The sequence below is a fragment of the Achroia grisella genome, unplaced genomic scaffold (genome assembly GCF_030625045.1).
Source record: "Achroia grisella isolate CSIRO2021 unplaced genomic scaffold, CSIRO_AGI_Agris_v1 utg1920, whole genome shotgun sequence".
Classification (NCBI taxonomy): Eukaryota; Metazoa; Arthropoda; class Insecta; order Lepidoptera; family Pyralidae; genus Achroia; species Achroia grisella.
The window spans coordinates 2,070,737-2,088,654 of record NW_026712695.1 but is presented as its reverse complement, the minus strand read 5'-3'; the positions used below and the strand labels follow the sequence as shown (position 1 = coordinate 2,088,654).

General features: G+C 30.3%; 1 protein-coding gene across 2 annotated transcripts in view; it reads left to right on the top strand.

The window, feature by feature from the left end:
- Window positions 1-12,689, top strand: part of LOC131841827 (protein bric-a-brac 1-like) — a 46,043-nt gene extending 33,354 nt beyond the window's left edge. Inside the window, exons 6-8 of one of the 2 annotated variants that reach the window (XM_059190173.1) lie at window positions 224-310; window positions 1,873-2,302; window positions 2,926-3,771. In XM_059190173.1, coding sequence (XP_059046156.1) covers window positions 224-310; window positions 1,873-2,302; window positions 2,926-3,077 — 669 coding nt within the window. In that variant the 3' untranslated portion in view covers window positions 3,078-3,771. Of the gene's footprint in view, window positions 1-223; window positions 311-1,872; window positions 2,303-2,925; window positions 3,772-9,192 lie in introns of those variants that run through there. The other variant, XM_059190172.1, reaches the window with a different exon arrangement.
- The last annotated feature ends 5,229 nt before the right edge of the window (window positions 12,690-17,918 follow it).

Here is a 17,918-nt window from a genome sequence, read left to right as displayed (position 1 = left end):
GAACATGAAGAATGAGAAAGAAACTTGTCTGTTGCTCTTTTAATAAAAGTTATGACCTTACATTTATAAGTAAAAATATGTATGAATACAAATTATTATTAAATCTACTGTTGGTTGAATAACAACATAAATCAGACCTAATGATCTGTGTAGACTAGTCAAAAATATTAAATTTGTTTATTTATCTATTTGTGATATATAATTTTAAATAACAAACTTACAGTCACTCAAAAAAGAAGTGGACTGGGATAGAAGCAATGAAGAGAAAGGAGGCGAGTCATCAACAGATTATCGGATGCAACATGAATCGGTATGTATGTCTCTGTATGTGTATGTTGAATATTAGATGTTGTAGATTATTCATTGTTGTTTATGTGTACTTAAAGGCTTTTTAATGTGTATATTAATTATTTTATGTATATTAATTATTATTTTCAAAATCATCTATTGTTTCTTAGAGCTGACTCTACAACAAATGGAGTAGAAAATAATAATTTAAACCCCTCGATATATATTTTTAAACAGTTTATCAGCTTGAATGTCCTTTCATATATAGCTTAATACCTATATTATAAAATTTTCATCATTATCAGTCCAGCAGTCTTCATGAAATTCTAATATACAAAAAGAAAAAAGTTATCAGAAAACAAATTATGTACCATCATTTTTAGTTTAGTATTGCATGTGTACTCCTATATATGTTTAATATACAGTTTTGACTTTGTTATGATTTTTTAAGTCAGGTAATATATTGAGATACAGTGAAATAATATACATCTACATAAAATGTGGATATAAATACTAGATAGATATTAAATTAATAAGAGATTTTTTTTTATTTGATTTGATTTATTATTACACACATATTTGCATAATTACCTATATTGTACATAAGTTAAAAATATTTGTTATTAAATTAAAAATTAATATATTTTTTAAAAATACTTATGTTAATTTTGGTGCATGTTATCTCTAAATGTTGTCATCAATGATATCCTAAACTTAAATGTAGGTGTAAATAACGAACAAATTTGCATGTTGTTACGGTAAAATGCGTCAAGTTAGCCCTCTTGCTTTAGATTATACTAATTAAAATAGCTATCATGCAAATACTGACACTCTCTTATCTAAATTTGGTTCATATCTATGTAATAGATTTATCTCATTGATTTTATTGCTCTCTTTGCCTTTATTCAAATAAGTAAGTGACCTGTGTAGTTACAAATAAATAATAAGTATACACATTTGTTAGGGTGATTTGAAGACAATAGTTAACATTAATTATTTGGTTCCCTACTATAATTTTCTTCATTAACAGTTTATTTAACCAAAACCGAAATATACTTCATTTTTTATTTTTGTGACAGACTAGCTTACTGTCTGTTGTATTTATAAATTTCGTTGTTGGTATCAATGTTAAGAATATTGATTTGTTACTTGCATGCTTGTTTGATATGCTACGCTATTTTAAACATCCAGTACTATGCCTTGCTGTCAAGAAGTTGACCTTCATTTTGTTGGCCATCATTTTTTATATCCATTCATTTTGTTTATATATTTTGGGCAGTTTTTATTTTTTTTTAACTTGGCCATATACATGCATACGTGTTTAGTACGAATCAATGATTCGGTACGCGCGCGGGTTGCTATACAACAAGGCATTATACGTAGCCGGCTCCCGGCCCCCGCATCACTCCTGCACATTTTTGGGCAAAAATGAGCGTCAACTTCTTACTTAGATAGTGGAAATTTAAAACATACAGAGACTGCATCTGAATTTAGAAAGTAGTGGTAGCGATATTGCACACAGTATGGTCCTTATAAAACAGAACAAGAGAGATAAGAAGTTGATGTTCTTTTTTGTGGTTGCAGGAGTACGATGGGTCCGGTAGGGTGAGGATTGAGGAGGGGGACAGGGGTTACCCTTGCATACACTGCGGCGCGGCGTTCCCTCACCAGAGCAAACTCGCAAGACATATACTGACCACGCACACGTTGGATACTTTGAAATATCGAGACGCTATGTTAGCCAGACCTATGGGGTTACCTATGATTGGGCAGTTCAGTGAACCCACATATATGAACATACCAACAGAAGAGTCACCTATAGATTTGGATATTGGGCCTATGGAGCCGGGTAACGTAGTGCTGTGCAAATTTTGTGGAAAAAGTTTTCCAGATGTGTCATCGTTAATAGCACATTTGCCGGTGCATACGGGTGATAGACCTTTTAAGTGTGAATTCTGTGGAAAGGCGTTTAAATTGAGGCATCATATGAAGGACCATTGTAGAGTGCATACGGGTAAGTAATCTGTTATATTTATGAATTAATAAATTTAGATTATAACCCATATGATAATGATAATGATGATCATTATCTTAATTCCGACTTACACAAATCTCGCACTGCTGAAATTCGTGTGATAAAGTGGAACAAATATCTAGCTTTTATCATATGGCTCTTTCTCACCTCAATATATACTAATCATTATATTTAGTATGAAGTTGTATTCATTCTTGAGTTAAGCCACATCTACTAATATAGAAAATTAGATAAAAATAATAGAAAAATCATGGTTGCTGTGAGAATTTACTCATTACATTTCTTGGATGAACATGCCATATAAAATATTGTATGAGGATGATGATGACCCTGTACCACAAGATTTAGCACAAGCGCTTAATACAAAATGTTCTAAATCTTGTAAAAGAATTCTCGTACGGTTTCATGGTCACCATGTCTTTGATTTCTACAGAGTACTACTCTCCTCAGTGTCTTGTGTCATGTCACCCACATGATTCTTTCTTATACTTATCTCTCGCAACTCTTATCGGTGTATCACTAATATTTTCAAATTTTTCTTTATATCATTTTATTTATAATGTACCCAATAATATGTATTTCTTTTATTTATTTTATTTCAGGTGAAAGGCCCTTTCGGTGTGTTTTGTGTGGTAAGACATTTTCCCGATCAACCATACTGAAAGCACACGAGAAAACACACTATCCTAAGTACGCTCGTAAATTTCTGTCACCGAGTCCTGTAGACACTGAAGAAGAAAGTCCACATCAATGAGTTTTGGACGGCTATAGTACACAATTAGCCTATGAAAATTTATTAACCAAGAGTATAAGCTATTATTGGATATAACTTGTAGTAAGAACTGTTTCATAGCTTTTATTACCACTTATTACCCAACATATTGACAGCAAAATATGTTTTATAGGGTAATTAGTACAAAATTTTATTCCACACTCTAAATTCTAAAATTATATTTATAAAGCTTTTGACATTTGCATGAGCTCCATATAACTCCAGTTCTTCCTGGCACCAGTGTTTCATGCATTCAAATTAGAATGTACTTTATTTTGAATTATATGTTAAAATTGTAGTTATTTTATATATATTTTTAAAAGTAACTTACAGAATAATAATCAAGAGAAATATTTTCCTATTCATCAATGATATAATTAAAGTAGAATACAGTACTACCATAATTAATAACAAACGCTTTCAATACTCTTAGAACATTATTTCAGTGAGCAGTGAGTACAGAACTTACAAGATATGACCAATATAGCTATTACTGGATTAAGTAAGTAGTCAATGGTGAATGCGAAGTGATAGTTGTATGAACAAAAGGAGGACAATATGTTTTAATTAGTTAAGAATGTGATGTAAACGCCGCATCTGTGATCTGAATGATATGAATAATATTTGATATTTCACTAATAGATAATTGACACACTAAAGTTGTTACTGTCGGTTTATTTGCTGGTCGTTTTGTTTCTTTATTTGCTTTTTATTAACGTTCCACATTAGGTGCTTTCTTTACGCTTTAGACTTTTATACATAGATAACTTGTTCGAAGATGAAACCCATAGACGGCATAGCCAACGTTAGCTAGGAGAAGTTAAACTTCTCTGTACTTTTCTTTGAAATGACATCGCTTATAAATTTATTTCGCTTACTTTTCAAGATAATGTTTTAATGCCTAAAAATAAGTTTTTTTTGAGCTCTCAAAGTTTGGTTGCCATTTCAAAGCTTTTCAGTCATAGGAGAAAGTTGTAATATATCATATAATTAATTTAGAACTGACTTAATCTTTAGAGACTTGCATATTTATTATTAGTAGAATCATTTCAGAGTTGATTTTATAAACCAAATTAAAGATTGATAATGAGTGCTTTAATTATAATTATTAGAGACCATACTAAAATTGCACTCAATATAGTTAATCGTAAAAAAGTTAGGGATTTGAGATTTTTACTAATTTTATGTCTTTCGTAATACGACGCACGCTCCCCTGAGGTAATTCAAAAGCAATATTACGACATATAAATGTAAATAACATATAGTTTGATAATATCGAATTTTTAGGAAATTTATTAGAATGTAAACGCTTCGGTAGTTCTATATTTGGGAAACTTGGGGAGGGTTGTGGATGTGTGATTATGGGAATCAAAGCTTTAACAATGTTTCAGTTCTGTCCGATTTATTATGCCTCTTTGTCCATGTCTCATACATATTTGGAGATATAATATTATTCACAGAATAGAATAAAATAGTACTTCAGACATTGACAGCAGGGGCATAATATAAAATATAATACGATATGTATATATAAAGTTTCTATCTATTTTCATACAGAACAAGGTCGTTTAGTTAAGGGTGTATCAAAAGCTTTGTTTGTATTTTATTGTGGTATATAACAATGAATAGAATATTTTGTTCGTTTCAGGTTTTTACTGTTTCTTGGTTATTACTACATTCAATACACAAATCTTTTGATATTCATCACGATTACTGTGTTCAATAAAATCAACAGAGTCAAATACAGGGATATTTTATGAATCATAAAGTTAATTTTATAATGACACCATTTTGTTTCAACATTTAAATGTGTAGCCATATCATCTGCTGCTACCAATAACTACATAAGTACCTACATATAATCTTATAAGATATATATTATATATACACATCACAACCAAAAAATGTATATTAAATTAAAGCTTTGATTTGGAACTGATTGAATGTTGGCTCACTTTAGTCTGTAAGTTTCTTCGTAAATTATTTACTGACACCATTTTGATTTGCTGACGGTACACGGGGCTGAAAATACGGTATATAGTTTAGACGTGAATAAACTATTGTATTTTCCTTATGTACAAAATTAATTCTACTAGTCGATAGAAATTCATAATCGTTTGGTACATATCAGTCGTATATATATAAAAAATGCGGTGTGGTGTTATTTGTTTTTAAATTGTCAAATTTATTAGGCTATGATCATTAATTTTATTTAAAATAATATAGTTTTTTGAATGTAGGCGTTTAAAATGTTTTATATATCTAATATTAGTAACATACCTAATAACTGGTTATTTTGAAATTTATCAAAGGAAAGTATTATGATTATAATATAGGAAAAGATCTGTGATATATAAAAGTAAGAGTGCAACATTTGGGAGTATAATTCTATCTCAGGTATTGGTTCTAAATATTTAGTATTTACACCAACGGATCGTGATATCGAAATTTAATTCATATATAAAACTTAAATTGCAATAAGAAGTAAACGCGGTCAATTTATTCGGAAATATAGAAAGAAACGATATATTAAAAAGTGACTGAACATTTTAAAAGGATTTTTGTGAACAAGGAAATTAATATAAGTATTTATAATATATTTTGATATTTCTTGACAGATCTCATTGCTAATTTATAAGTTTTAGAGGTCAAGTAGCGGTTAAGGCGTGTATTATTTCGTAATGGATGTTTCAATTTATCTAAATAAAAATTAAGTAAAACATGCATCTCTATTAGTGTACTTAGAAAAATATTTTTCGGTTAAAAACGCCTAACATTCCAAAACGATTCCAGTGTCACTTGAAACTTATTTTAAATGTGAAAGCCACCGATATTGTATAGGATATCATATTATTTGTAAACAATGAATTATTTACTCTAATGATAGCCAGCCCTGAGTACCGTGGCACATCAAAATGTATCTTTATTTCATTTCAGTGGAATGTTAAGGTGTTAAATATTGAAATAATGATATGGTAGTATATTCAGGATGCTTCCAAATATGTGTATGTTGAATTGTCTACGAGTGTTTTATTTAAGTTACGTTATTCGTAGTAGTCCGTGGTTTATACTGTCGTCAAAAACTTAACAACACAAACATTCCTTATAAACCAGTGCATCTTTTAGTTGTTATTACTTAGTTGCTTCGCTGCTGCGAGGAAAATGAATATTTGAAAGATAAATTATTCGTATTTTATGAAATTATGGAATGATGTTTCGCGAGTTCACGACAAAATTTTGCGGGAAGAAAAAAAAATAATGTCGGTCTATTGTTAAAATTCACATCATGTTAACTGCATATTAGATGATAGATTGGTAGATGCGCTATTTCCCGGAGTTAGAGTTCGGATACGTATAAGACGAAGTATAAAGTTAATTAGAAAGAATCATAAGAATGTTGCGATTTGAAAAGCTGCACTCTTTTTATTTTTCGGAGTCGATCGTTACCAAACTTTATAGCAATATTGTAACCTTCATTAATGTTCCTCTTCTTGTTTTAAGAAAGATTGAATATTTACAACTTACAGAAATAATAGCAATAATTAAATGGTTAATAGTAATATGAATTAACAAATTTGTACGAGTTTTTATCGAAATAGTTTTTATAATAGAACAGAATGCAGTTTGAAATACTATTTTGTTTCCTAACTTTCAGAGGTACTATTTATTAATTAAATATTAATAGAATTATATTTCTATGTATTCTCTTGTATATAGGCAGTGATGAATGTTGTTAGTGACTTGTAACATACATACTTAATAGTTTATATGACCCTCAAGTGCAGTTATTCAAATTTTAACATTTACCAGTTGTTGCCACGTCCCTGCGAAGTTCACACGCCATTAGCACAAATAAAAATAATTAATATACATTTACAATTATACATTTCAAATGTAGGTAGACTATTGTTTCCGAAGTACCTACTGAGCATGATAATTTGTAAGAAAACACCAGCACGAAGTATTTCATGTGTTGAAATAGATACAACGTAGATTCATTTTTATATATATAATAAATTGTGACCACAGTTTTATATTTAGAGTGCCTCTTGCCTATACAAGACTTATATAAAGGCTGCAAATCACTGAATATACATAGTATATGTAGCGCATAGAGAACATATGTAATTTTTATGGTGAAAATTGTAAGTTGCGTTATGATATGTGACTTGCACGGTTACTTGTCCTTTATTATTTATTATTATATTGATTGCAGCCATGCAGATCGGCAATTACATTTGTAAAAAGCACCTACCCAATAAAAGCTAAACTGGAACTGGCTGTAGGTATAGAGTATACCTACATTTATCAAATTATTTTTAATACAAATTAAGAAAATAATTATAACCCATGAATAAATCATATCTGAAATTCTTTTTATACTTGGTAAATTTAGATTTTTTTTCTTATTTAATACCTATGTTTCGTTATATTTTAATGTGAACAATTTGATAATTGGCATTATAGGTAATATATCTACTATAATAGGTAATACTTAAACAATTAACACAAAATCATTTCTATTTTATCTAATTGTTATTTCTTTGAAAATAAATTGTAGTGTTAAATAAAACTAAATATACCAAGTAAAAAAATCCATCATAAATAAAAAAAAATCATTTAAATCAAATATCTGTAATATTGGATACTTGTATGATTTTCGAACAAATGCAGATTTAATTTTATGCAGAGACATATTTTAATGAAAATATGTATTGGATACTCGATACCAAGAACACGTTTAAGCTTTATGCGGGATACTACATATATTATATAGAGTTACGAACGATTTTACGTCATCAAATTATTGTAGATTCCTATATTTATCCTTGTCAATTTTAACCCTAATCTCTTTGAATATTTTTTGATTTCTTGTTTATTATTAGATGTCATTCGAATAGATAACATAATAAAAACTGGTTGGTTTTGTTCTGTGATGACAAAAAGGGCGCTTTTTATGAAAGAAGCCAGCAACGCGGTGTCAGATGTAGTAGTGTCGTATTTATGTCTATTATCAACCTCCGTATCTAGCGCATTCCAATCGGGTGAACTCATACAATGATTGTAGATGACTGTAGATTTATTTTCATCATCATTTTGTAGAGTCCAGACGTCTGACGTTTGACCTTACAGCGTTTACTGATTTCTGTATCTTAACACTTCTAATTTAACGGTTTAGATGTATATTTTTTTTCGTCCAGTAAGATCGAGGTGTGACCGCAGGCCGCGGAAAATGAAACTGGTAGTTTAACTTACCATTTTTAAGTGGCATACCTAAATATAGAACTTATATTGCAATTTTCTAAGTTCCTGTAGGTGTATTAATTATTGTATATTGGTACAATTTGTTTTAATAATTATAATGTGTTTATTATAAATTATTTAGGTTTAAAACTTTCTTGATTAAAGTTTGTAATAGCATAATAATATACCCACGGCAAATTATTAGCACATATACTATTGATTGTTTTAGAATTTTTGTAACTATCAATTATAGCAATGGAGAATATTGGTTAAGTTACATATTTTCTAAATATACTCATATTATGAAATTCACATTATATTATGCTACTATAAACTATATTCAGCACAAGTTCAAATAACGTAGGTCCACTTTATTTATAGAGCTTAAATAGTTGTTGTATCTTCATTGAAAAATCAATAATTGATTTTTTCTTAAGCTGTTTATTTAACATTCATTGTTGACATTTTAGATTAGATAAAATCTGTTTTGCCTTATCATTATTAATAGTTCATAATGTTGTAACAAAGAGCAGTACAGTTTTGTTAAAAATAGTTACAGTACCATATTATATCACGGACGAGGTTCAAAATGGTGTAATGTTTCGTCAATTGTGCAGCAGTCTTTTAATAGAGACCTATCGCTGTCGATCATTGTAACTTTTGAAACAAATATAAGCATATCATAGCTGTAAAAATACAATTTTGACAAATAAAAGCTCTACAATCATTACAGAACTGTTCTTTCATTTAATTCATACGTCTCCATTACTGCCACACACAGGTATGTATACAAATACATAAAAAGAGTTTTCACATATAAATTATTAGTCTAATAAAACTTCTTTAATTACAGATGTGTCTGGATATGTCGTGTGGATCGCAGAGTATCCCTAGTCCTATACCGGCTCGTAGCCCCACAGCTCTGCCCTTGTGGTCCCCACTATTGGCGCTACAAGCGTGCCGCATACGACGATACCTCAGTGACGACTGCATGGCCTACCAAAATCGACATCTGCTCCACACAGAGCGACGTCGCTGCGGTGTTTGCCTTGCATCCTTCCCTTCTGCATGGCTTCTTGAACGTCACGCTGCTCTGCAACATGCTACACAAGCCACATGTGATGACAAACCATTCGTCTGCGAACAGTGTGGTCAGAGTTACAGGTATAGATCTGCCTATGTCAAACATAAAGAACAAAACCACCGAGCCAGACTCCCAGCTGACAAGCTTTTCACGTGTGACGTCTGCGGCATGCAGTTTCGTTATCTCAAATCTTTCAAAAAACACCGCCTGAATCATACCTTAGAAAGATTGCATACGAAAAATACTGATCCACCGGAAGGTATCGATCAGGTTTCTAGTACGAATGAAGCTTTAATAGGACAGTGTGGAGAAATGGATCTCTCAATCAAAAAGAAGAATAGAATAGAAGAAGCAAAAACTCCACCAATAGAACTGATGCGGGACGCGGAGCAAGATAGCACAGTGGACTCTAATGGCGCCTCTGATTCGATAGTGACAGTCGACGATTCCATCGAATGTAGAAACTCAGAAAGTGACAGTAAGCGAGAAGATGATACGGCGCCAGAAAGACGACGTCGTGTCCCTGTTTCATTCGCCAGTGTCAGTTCCATGGCAGATAGTTCGGAAAGCGAGTCGAGGGGTGATAGCAGTAAAAATGAGAGCTCAAGTTCACACTCTGGAATCCTTGGATTTATGCAGAACGATGATAGACAAAGGGATAGAGAGAGAAGATTTGCGTGTCCTTTCTGTGGGAAATGTGTAAGGTCAAAGGAAAATTTGAAATTACATGTCCGTAAGCATACCGGGGAGCGGCCATTTGTGTGTTTGTTCTGTGGGAGGGCATTCGGAGGAAAGAGCGACCTGACCCGTCATCTGCGTATCCACACTGGTGAGCGGCCTTACCATTGTGAGGCATGCGGTAAGTGCTTCGCGCGGGCAGACTATCTCTCCAAACACCTCACCACCCATGTACACAATACTCGCTGATTGACGCCCGCGCCGTCCAATTTCTGATCTTGGCATGCCTTCAAAATAAATACCCAGTACCCAGTCATATTATAACAATAAATGGGAATATTTTTTAAAAATATTTTAAAACTTTACACAAATAAAATAAGCAGGATTTATTCAATATGACACACCTGTGTTTTTGGAGTGATTTTATCTATATTTAATAATTTTAATAGTTGATGACGAGAGCAGACAGCCAGTAACAGAACAGTGAAGCAATTTTCGCTCGTAACACTTTTTATAATTCTGTTAATATCGTAATTGATTAAGGATTATGGCAGATTGTCAATTTTTCCAATTGCATACCTACCACACTTGTTTTTGCTTAAGTTTACCTACTTATTGCATTTTGATTACAAGATTTGAACGCACATTCACATGTGCAATTCATATATTATTGGAGAAAGAATTGGCGAGAATTTATACTTTTCTACAGCAATAATTACTGGATTTCCAGTTTTTATTGCTTTATATTAAATACTTACATTTTAAAGCCATATTTTGTACGCCGATTTAATTTAAGATTAAAAAACTCATTCCATTGAAAGTTTACTAGAAAATTGATAGTCGAGAAGATAGGTAAGTAGGAGAATGCAAAAAGCTGTGATTCGTATGATTAAGACCAGTCAAACATGTTTTAGAACATCGAAAAAAATGTTTTATGTAATTTAACTTAATGTTAATGTTTACATGTAATTATAGATATAAGAAATCTCTCTGTGCCAAAACATGTACCTCATAAAAGATAAACACTGATGTAGATAATTGAGGATTTTTTTTAGATTTTTGTTGATGACCGATGTGATATTCTGAAGACGCAGAGGCTGACACGTAAAAGGATGATTGTACGGACCGCAACCCTTGTGTGCCTTCAGTTTATTTCTACGTCAGAAATATTAACTTTATAAACAATCTATTACTTGTTTTACAAATTAAAACCTAACTACTCTTCTATAAGATACTGTTTAGTAAAAAATACTCGCCCGCAATCTTTTCATAGATATCTACTTAGTACAATAAAACATGGCCATTTTATCTTTTTAAGACGAATATAACTGCCGATATTGTGATATATAGGTTCATATATTTATTTTCAATGGACATATTTGTTTGATATATATTCTCATATACATACGTTACATGAGAAATTCGTTATCTAAGTACATTAATAATGCTCTAATACTGATATTCGAGAATAAAACTAGCAGTCTATGTTCAGCAAGATTAAACTCCATCGCTAGGTGACGCCATCCAAACTTACATGTTATAGGTACTTATAAACTAGGTAGACACAATCTGAATAGAAGAGTGCAATAAGTATTTTCTGATATTATGTGTATCTGTTATTATGTAGACGTTTATATATCTGCAATAATGATCCCATATATACCTATATATTATCATCATGTAAAGAAATTGATGGAGCTACCAAATCCTTGCACCGCTAAAAGTAATTTCACCAATTTGTTTTAGGGAATTTTATCTTTATCGAACACGAGTACATATATTTTTGATATAGAGGTAATAGTGGTTAAGTATGTCATAAGAGTAATCTTTGATGCAATAATTTAGATTACGATAGCCATAATGAAGTCCGTTTGATATCAACATTTTGACTTGTCTAATTTTATAAGTCCAACACCAAATGTAATTTCCAATTGTTGCAAAACGGATTGAAAAACATTTCGTTGTAAAAAACTAAATAACGTTGAGTTTATATTGTATGCCAATTGATACTTCAAAGATGAAAGCCGCTACTGGTAATGTGGGTGCCACTTTATCGTATATGAACACGAGTGTAATATTTTGCATTGTGTATTTTATATGAAGTCACTGCGTGAAATCTAAACAACGAAAAATAATAAATAATCATATAAATGTTTGTAAAAATACCGCTTTAAATTATTTTACTAATAAATAAAATAATGATTATTTATTTTATTTATTAGTAAAATACTTTATTCTTTATTACCTTATCGGTTTTTTTTATTGTCGCACGGTATTTACTGTGTGATTAACCTAGGTGTACTGCGTGATTAATCTATGTTATGAATTATTTCTGCAACTAGTTATGTATCAGGCTATTCCCACCGCGGTAACGATGATATCTTAATATTTTCTTACTTTAGAGTACTCGTTGCAGATTGCCTATATGAAGTATCTTTGGTTTATGCTAAACATATAAATAGGGACCACAATAAACCTTAGAACTTACCCACTTAAGTTGTTTATTTTCATACAGACATGAAATAACATTTGTATATGATTATTGAAATTATGTCACAAGTAGACATTATATGTACTCTACATTCGTGTAATCAAACAATCCATATAACTTCAAAAAGATTTACTTTGTTTATTCATCCGATTAAACTACTAACAAATATTCAAACGGACTTAAACTCTTGTCAATTAAGTACATAGGGTAAGTGGATATGAATTGTTATTATATATTTTGAACACAAAGGATTGCGTTGGCCAGTATTTTTTGTACTAAATATTACAATAGTGTTTATTAATGTAAGTTACGTATCGATTTGTACTTTTTACAGTTTTAAATAGTCAATGCAACGAAATAACCAGGTACAGGTAGTATATTGAACGAATATATTTATAGTGTAATTCTTTTTAGTTAGTTAGTATTGCCGGTTTCGAACCAACAATTCGTAATTAATGACATTTGTTTAAAGTTAAAAACGTACAATAGTAATATGAATTGGAAATTTATAATAAATATTATTAAAACTTTGCCAGAGGGATATATTAAGTAATTTTAGGTAGTTGAAAACTCTTAGTATAAATGAGAAGCAATACTCTGAATTATTATTTTTACTACTGAAATACTCTAATTATACTGCAGGGTTAACTTGAATCCTGATGTTGAAACTTGTCAAATAGTAATCGATGAGCACAAAGATTATCCCATTGATTATAAAATTAAGAAATAATCAAGGAATTTTAATAAATACGATATAAATTTTCGAGTCCAGCCTGTACCTACAAAGTTTATACCACGATACCATCGAAATAAACATCGTAATACACATTAAGATTGTGTATATTGTAGATATTTTGCCATTGAATTAAATTTATATAACATAAAATATTATTCAAAATTGATGTTGACTGTTTTTTATAATTATATCAGCGGTAGTTACTTGATGTTGTGGTGTAATTTAGTGTCTTATAGATTTAAGGTCATTAACCACTCAAAGTATTTACATCAAATTCAGTATTCACATCTGTCCAAGTATTCACTGGAAAATTTTGATACCATTTAAAATGTAGAATGTATCAGAAAGTTATACAAAAATGTTAAGTCGATAGCTTTGAGTGGTTCATTATTTTGAATTCTCGTAGAGTTAAAAATTGGTGTGGTATTCTTTATATCTATCTGTTCATGTAATATACATAACTATAATAATATAGATAATTTAATTTTAATCAGATTATAAAAATATACAGAGCACAGCGATGGTTTGTAAATATGCGAGTGCTAACCAGGACAAATGTGATAAATTAGGATAAAATGGTACTCTAGATTTGTTTATGATTAAAGAATTTCCATTTGTCACATTAATTTATAACAAATATTCGTGTTGTGGGTACAGATAATTTATAATTTTCTTATGAGACATGTTGTTTTACCGTCGACTGTGAGCTTAACGGGCATTATTTATTATACACTTGTTTTACTTTATATTTCGGAGGACTTCCGAGCTCTGGTGTGAGAGAAAATTTGTGCGTGTCAGATGGAAGCGACGTGCGCTGGATGGTTATGTACTGTAGGACGCACAAGAAACATGTTTATATCTCCGTCCAATTATAATATTGTGTGTCTTATTTCAAATTAGTTTGAACTGATATGCCTGGCATTGACAAAAATTCCAACGAGTTAGTTAATAATTGATTTAGTAATAATAAATTGTTTCTTATCAGTTCTAATAGTTGATATTAAAATAACCATTCTACTGAAAGCATGATTCGAGAAGGAAGATGGAAAATACATAGTTGTAAGAATGATGTAATTGCACAGTAATTTTATTTAAAAAATAATTTCTTTTTGTTGCGGCTCAAGCTAAAACTTAATTATGGAATGTAATAACATAATATAAGTTGATGCGATGATCTCTTTCGATTCTGTAGTAGGTAACTAGTGTATTTGTCTAATTATTAGAATATTCTATGGTTGCCGAAACGCCATCTTTAAACTATATTTTAAAAAGTTACTTTAAAATTCTAATAGGAATTATTGTCTCTTTTATTTGAATTAATAGTTTTAATATTGTTGATAAAATAGTTTGGGAGCCGCTGCGGAGGCTTGTTCTGTTTACTATGATTATTTACTTACTGAGCTAGGGCAATGTTTGTAGTTGTAATATTCGATGGTGAGTGCTGTGAATGTGATATTATTATAAGTTGGAATAATGACGAAGGTCTGATAGTACGAAGTCTCTCCACACCCATGCAAGCCAACGATGTTTGAACGTAGATAGACTGATTTTCGGGTAGAAGTAAAGTTGACCAGAAGTTTCGCAGTCATAAAATATTATGTAATTATTATATATTATAAGATGTTATTTTAAAAATGTTTTAAGCCAAACAGATTCAATAGTTATCCTCATAAAACAATAAGAGAGTTTATTTAATTTTTAAACTTAACTTATACAGAATGTTTTATACTTATATCAACTTCAAATTATTATTTTCAGATGTATTGATTTTTATACATCTCCATATACAAGAATAGTGGTAAGTGTAGATTGTAGATGGGTCTATTAACAGCGTGGTGCTACAAAGTGTAATGATATGTGATAGAAACTGTTCTTCAGAGACATTTTATTTATTGAAGCTTCCATAGTTAATAAATATAGTCACATTACATTTATATATCTACCTACACATACAGCAATAATTTGGTTTAGGTAATTATGTAAGGATTTATTTTATCCAGTATTTTAAAAGTTCATGGTTGGTCGAACGTATCTCGTAGAAACCAAAGCTACTAATAATTAAGGTAAATGTTTCGATGATATTCGGTATTATTTATCTGAATTTTTAAAATGTGAATCTGAAATAGGTATTATTTACTTCTATGAGATTAAAGTCGACCAAATACCATCAACACGGTGGTGAGAGTTCTATAAATTTAGAAGTTTTAAATGTTACTTTATTACTCGTCCAAGTTTTATTGCAATTTTATTAATAAGGCAAATGATTTATATTATCGTAATCACGACGAAGTGACACAGCTAGATAGTGAAATTCGTTAGGTTTCAACTCGTCATTGAGGTTGTTAGGAATTCAATATATAAATGTGTATGTATTGAATAAAGTTATTTTATGGCCTTATTAATAATAAAATTGTCTTGGAGTAAATTGTATTTATAATATTGTAATATTATGGTATAACTTTCTTACAATGTTACAATATAAGTCCGTTAAGGCAATATTTTTATGAGTTTTCTATTGACATTGTACCGAACTATAAAAATAGGCACTAAACTGTATTGTTTATAATTATGTATATGTAACATTTTCATATATTATTCTGTTAAAATATGTATTCATTTGTAAAATAGTTCAAGTCATTTATCCAGAATGAATGTTGATAGTAGGTACACAAAGTTAATAGTTATTATGCAAACTTAATATATTTTTTTTACTTGTATATTTCAGATGATTATTATTGTTGAAAATATTGTCCTGTTTTATATTTTTAGTGATGGATTAACTTTTAACTATTTCATGATTTTTATTTGACAGTAATTTTACAAACAGTCCATTTATTTTTTAATGTCTTGTCCATTGTCCAAACTAACTTAGGCATAGTTTCATATTTTGGATGTGTATTATACCACAATCTAAATTTAAAGCTATTGTGTATATTATTTCATTGTCGATGTGCAAAATTATAGTAAATGTCTTGGATCTCTAAAAATAAGAAAAAAAAAGACAAAAATACTTTACGAAATTTCTAAATGTGCAATAAATATGTGTGTTGTAGTATTACCATTAGGCGTAAAATTTTCATCTATAAAAATATAGTTACCGAATTATTGTAGAACAATTCGGTTGTTGTTCTCAATTTAATTATGTAAGTAATGTGTTTTTTAAATATCACAATGATCTCACCGTTAACGGTAACTATATTTTTTTAGTATATTAAATATTTGGCACTTTAAAAAAGGCACATTTTCCCTATTATAATTGAAAAATGGTTTGAAAACGTGTTGAAAATGGATTTGTTGGTAATTAATTTCATAATGAAATATATTTGTTTTATTAATTGAACTTCTTTTATTCCTTATACCTACATATGTTGAGTGGCGGAGATGAAATAATGTTGTCATGAATGAAAAACTATATCACAAAAATATATTATATGGGTAATATGATATATTTTTGTGATATAGTTTTTCACCTATGCGTTCCTCCTTCAAGACAGCGAAGACAGATACAGTTTTCTATGTAATTTACCTATAACAATCTATACATATAAATAAAATTGGAGTGTCTATTTGTAATATTGAAATAACCGTTTTTTACTACATGCATGTGAATATATATATGGTACATATACAAAATAACATTTTTTATATTTTTTTCTGTCTGTTGGTCTGTTTGTTCCCGCTAATCTCTGAAATGGCTGGACCGAATTGTGACGGTACTTTTTTTGGCAGGTGGCTGATGTAATAAGGAGTAACTTAGGCTACTTTTATTTTAGAAAAATAAAGTTAAATTCCACGCGGGCGAATTCGCGGGGGTGAGCTAGTCATAAATAAAATTGGAGTGTTTCTTTGTAATATTGAAATAACCGTTTTATACTTTATGCATATGAATATAAATACGGTACTTACATACACCAGAATAACATTACTTACAATTTTTGTTTGTATATCTGTCTGTATGTTTATTTCGGCTAATCTCTGAAATGGCTGGACCGGTTTTGACGGGACTTTTAATGGCAGGTAGCATAAGGAGTAGGTAACTTAGATTACTTTTATTTTAGAAAAATAAAGTTAAATTCCACGCCGACAAAGTCGCGAAAAAGCTAGTATATAAATTATATTATAAGCCTGGACAATTCACACAGCGCCATCTAGCCCCAATCTAGGGGTGACCAGGATTGTTAGTAATGTTATGCTCCTGGAAACCATTGCGATAATTTGCCATGGTGACCTGATCTAAAGTTATGGTTCTGGGTATCTTGATCTCCTGTCATCGCATAAGCGCATAGATAAAAAAAGTACCAAACTAAAGTGAGCTTGTGTACTGATAGAATTAAGTACTTTACTACATTTATTTTATTTCAATTTTGTAAATTTAATTTTCAAGTTTTGATTTAATTAAAGTGTAAGTTCGTAGGTATATTAAATACAATTAAAATATTTATTTGTATTTATTATTTATAGTATGTGATACCTATAATATAACGTAGTTCTTAACAATACTTATCAACGGCCTCGGTGGTCTTGCAGTTTAGCACATCGCTTCACTTCAGTTGGTCACGGGTTCGATTCCTGCAACGGTATAAAAATTTG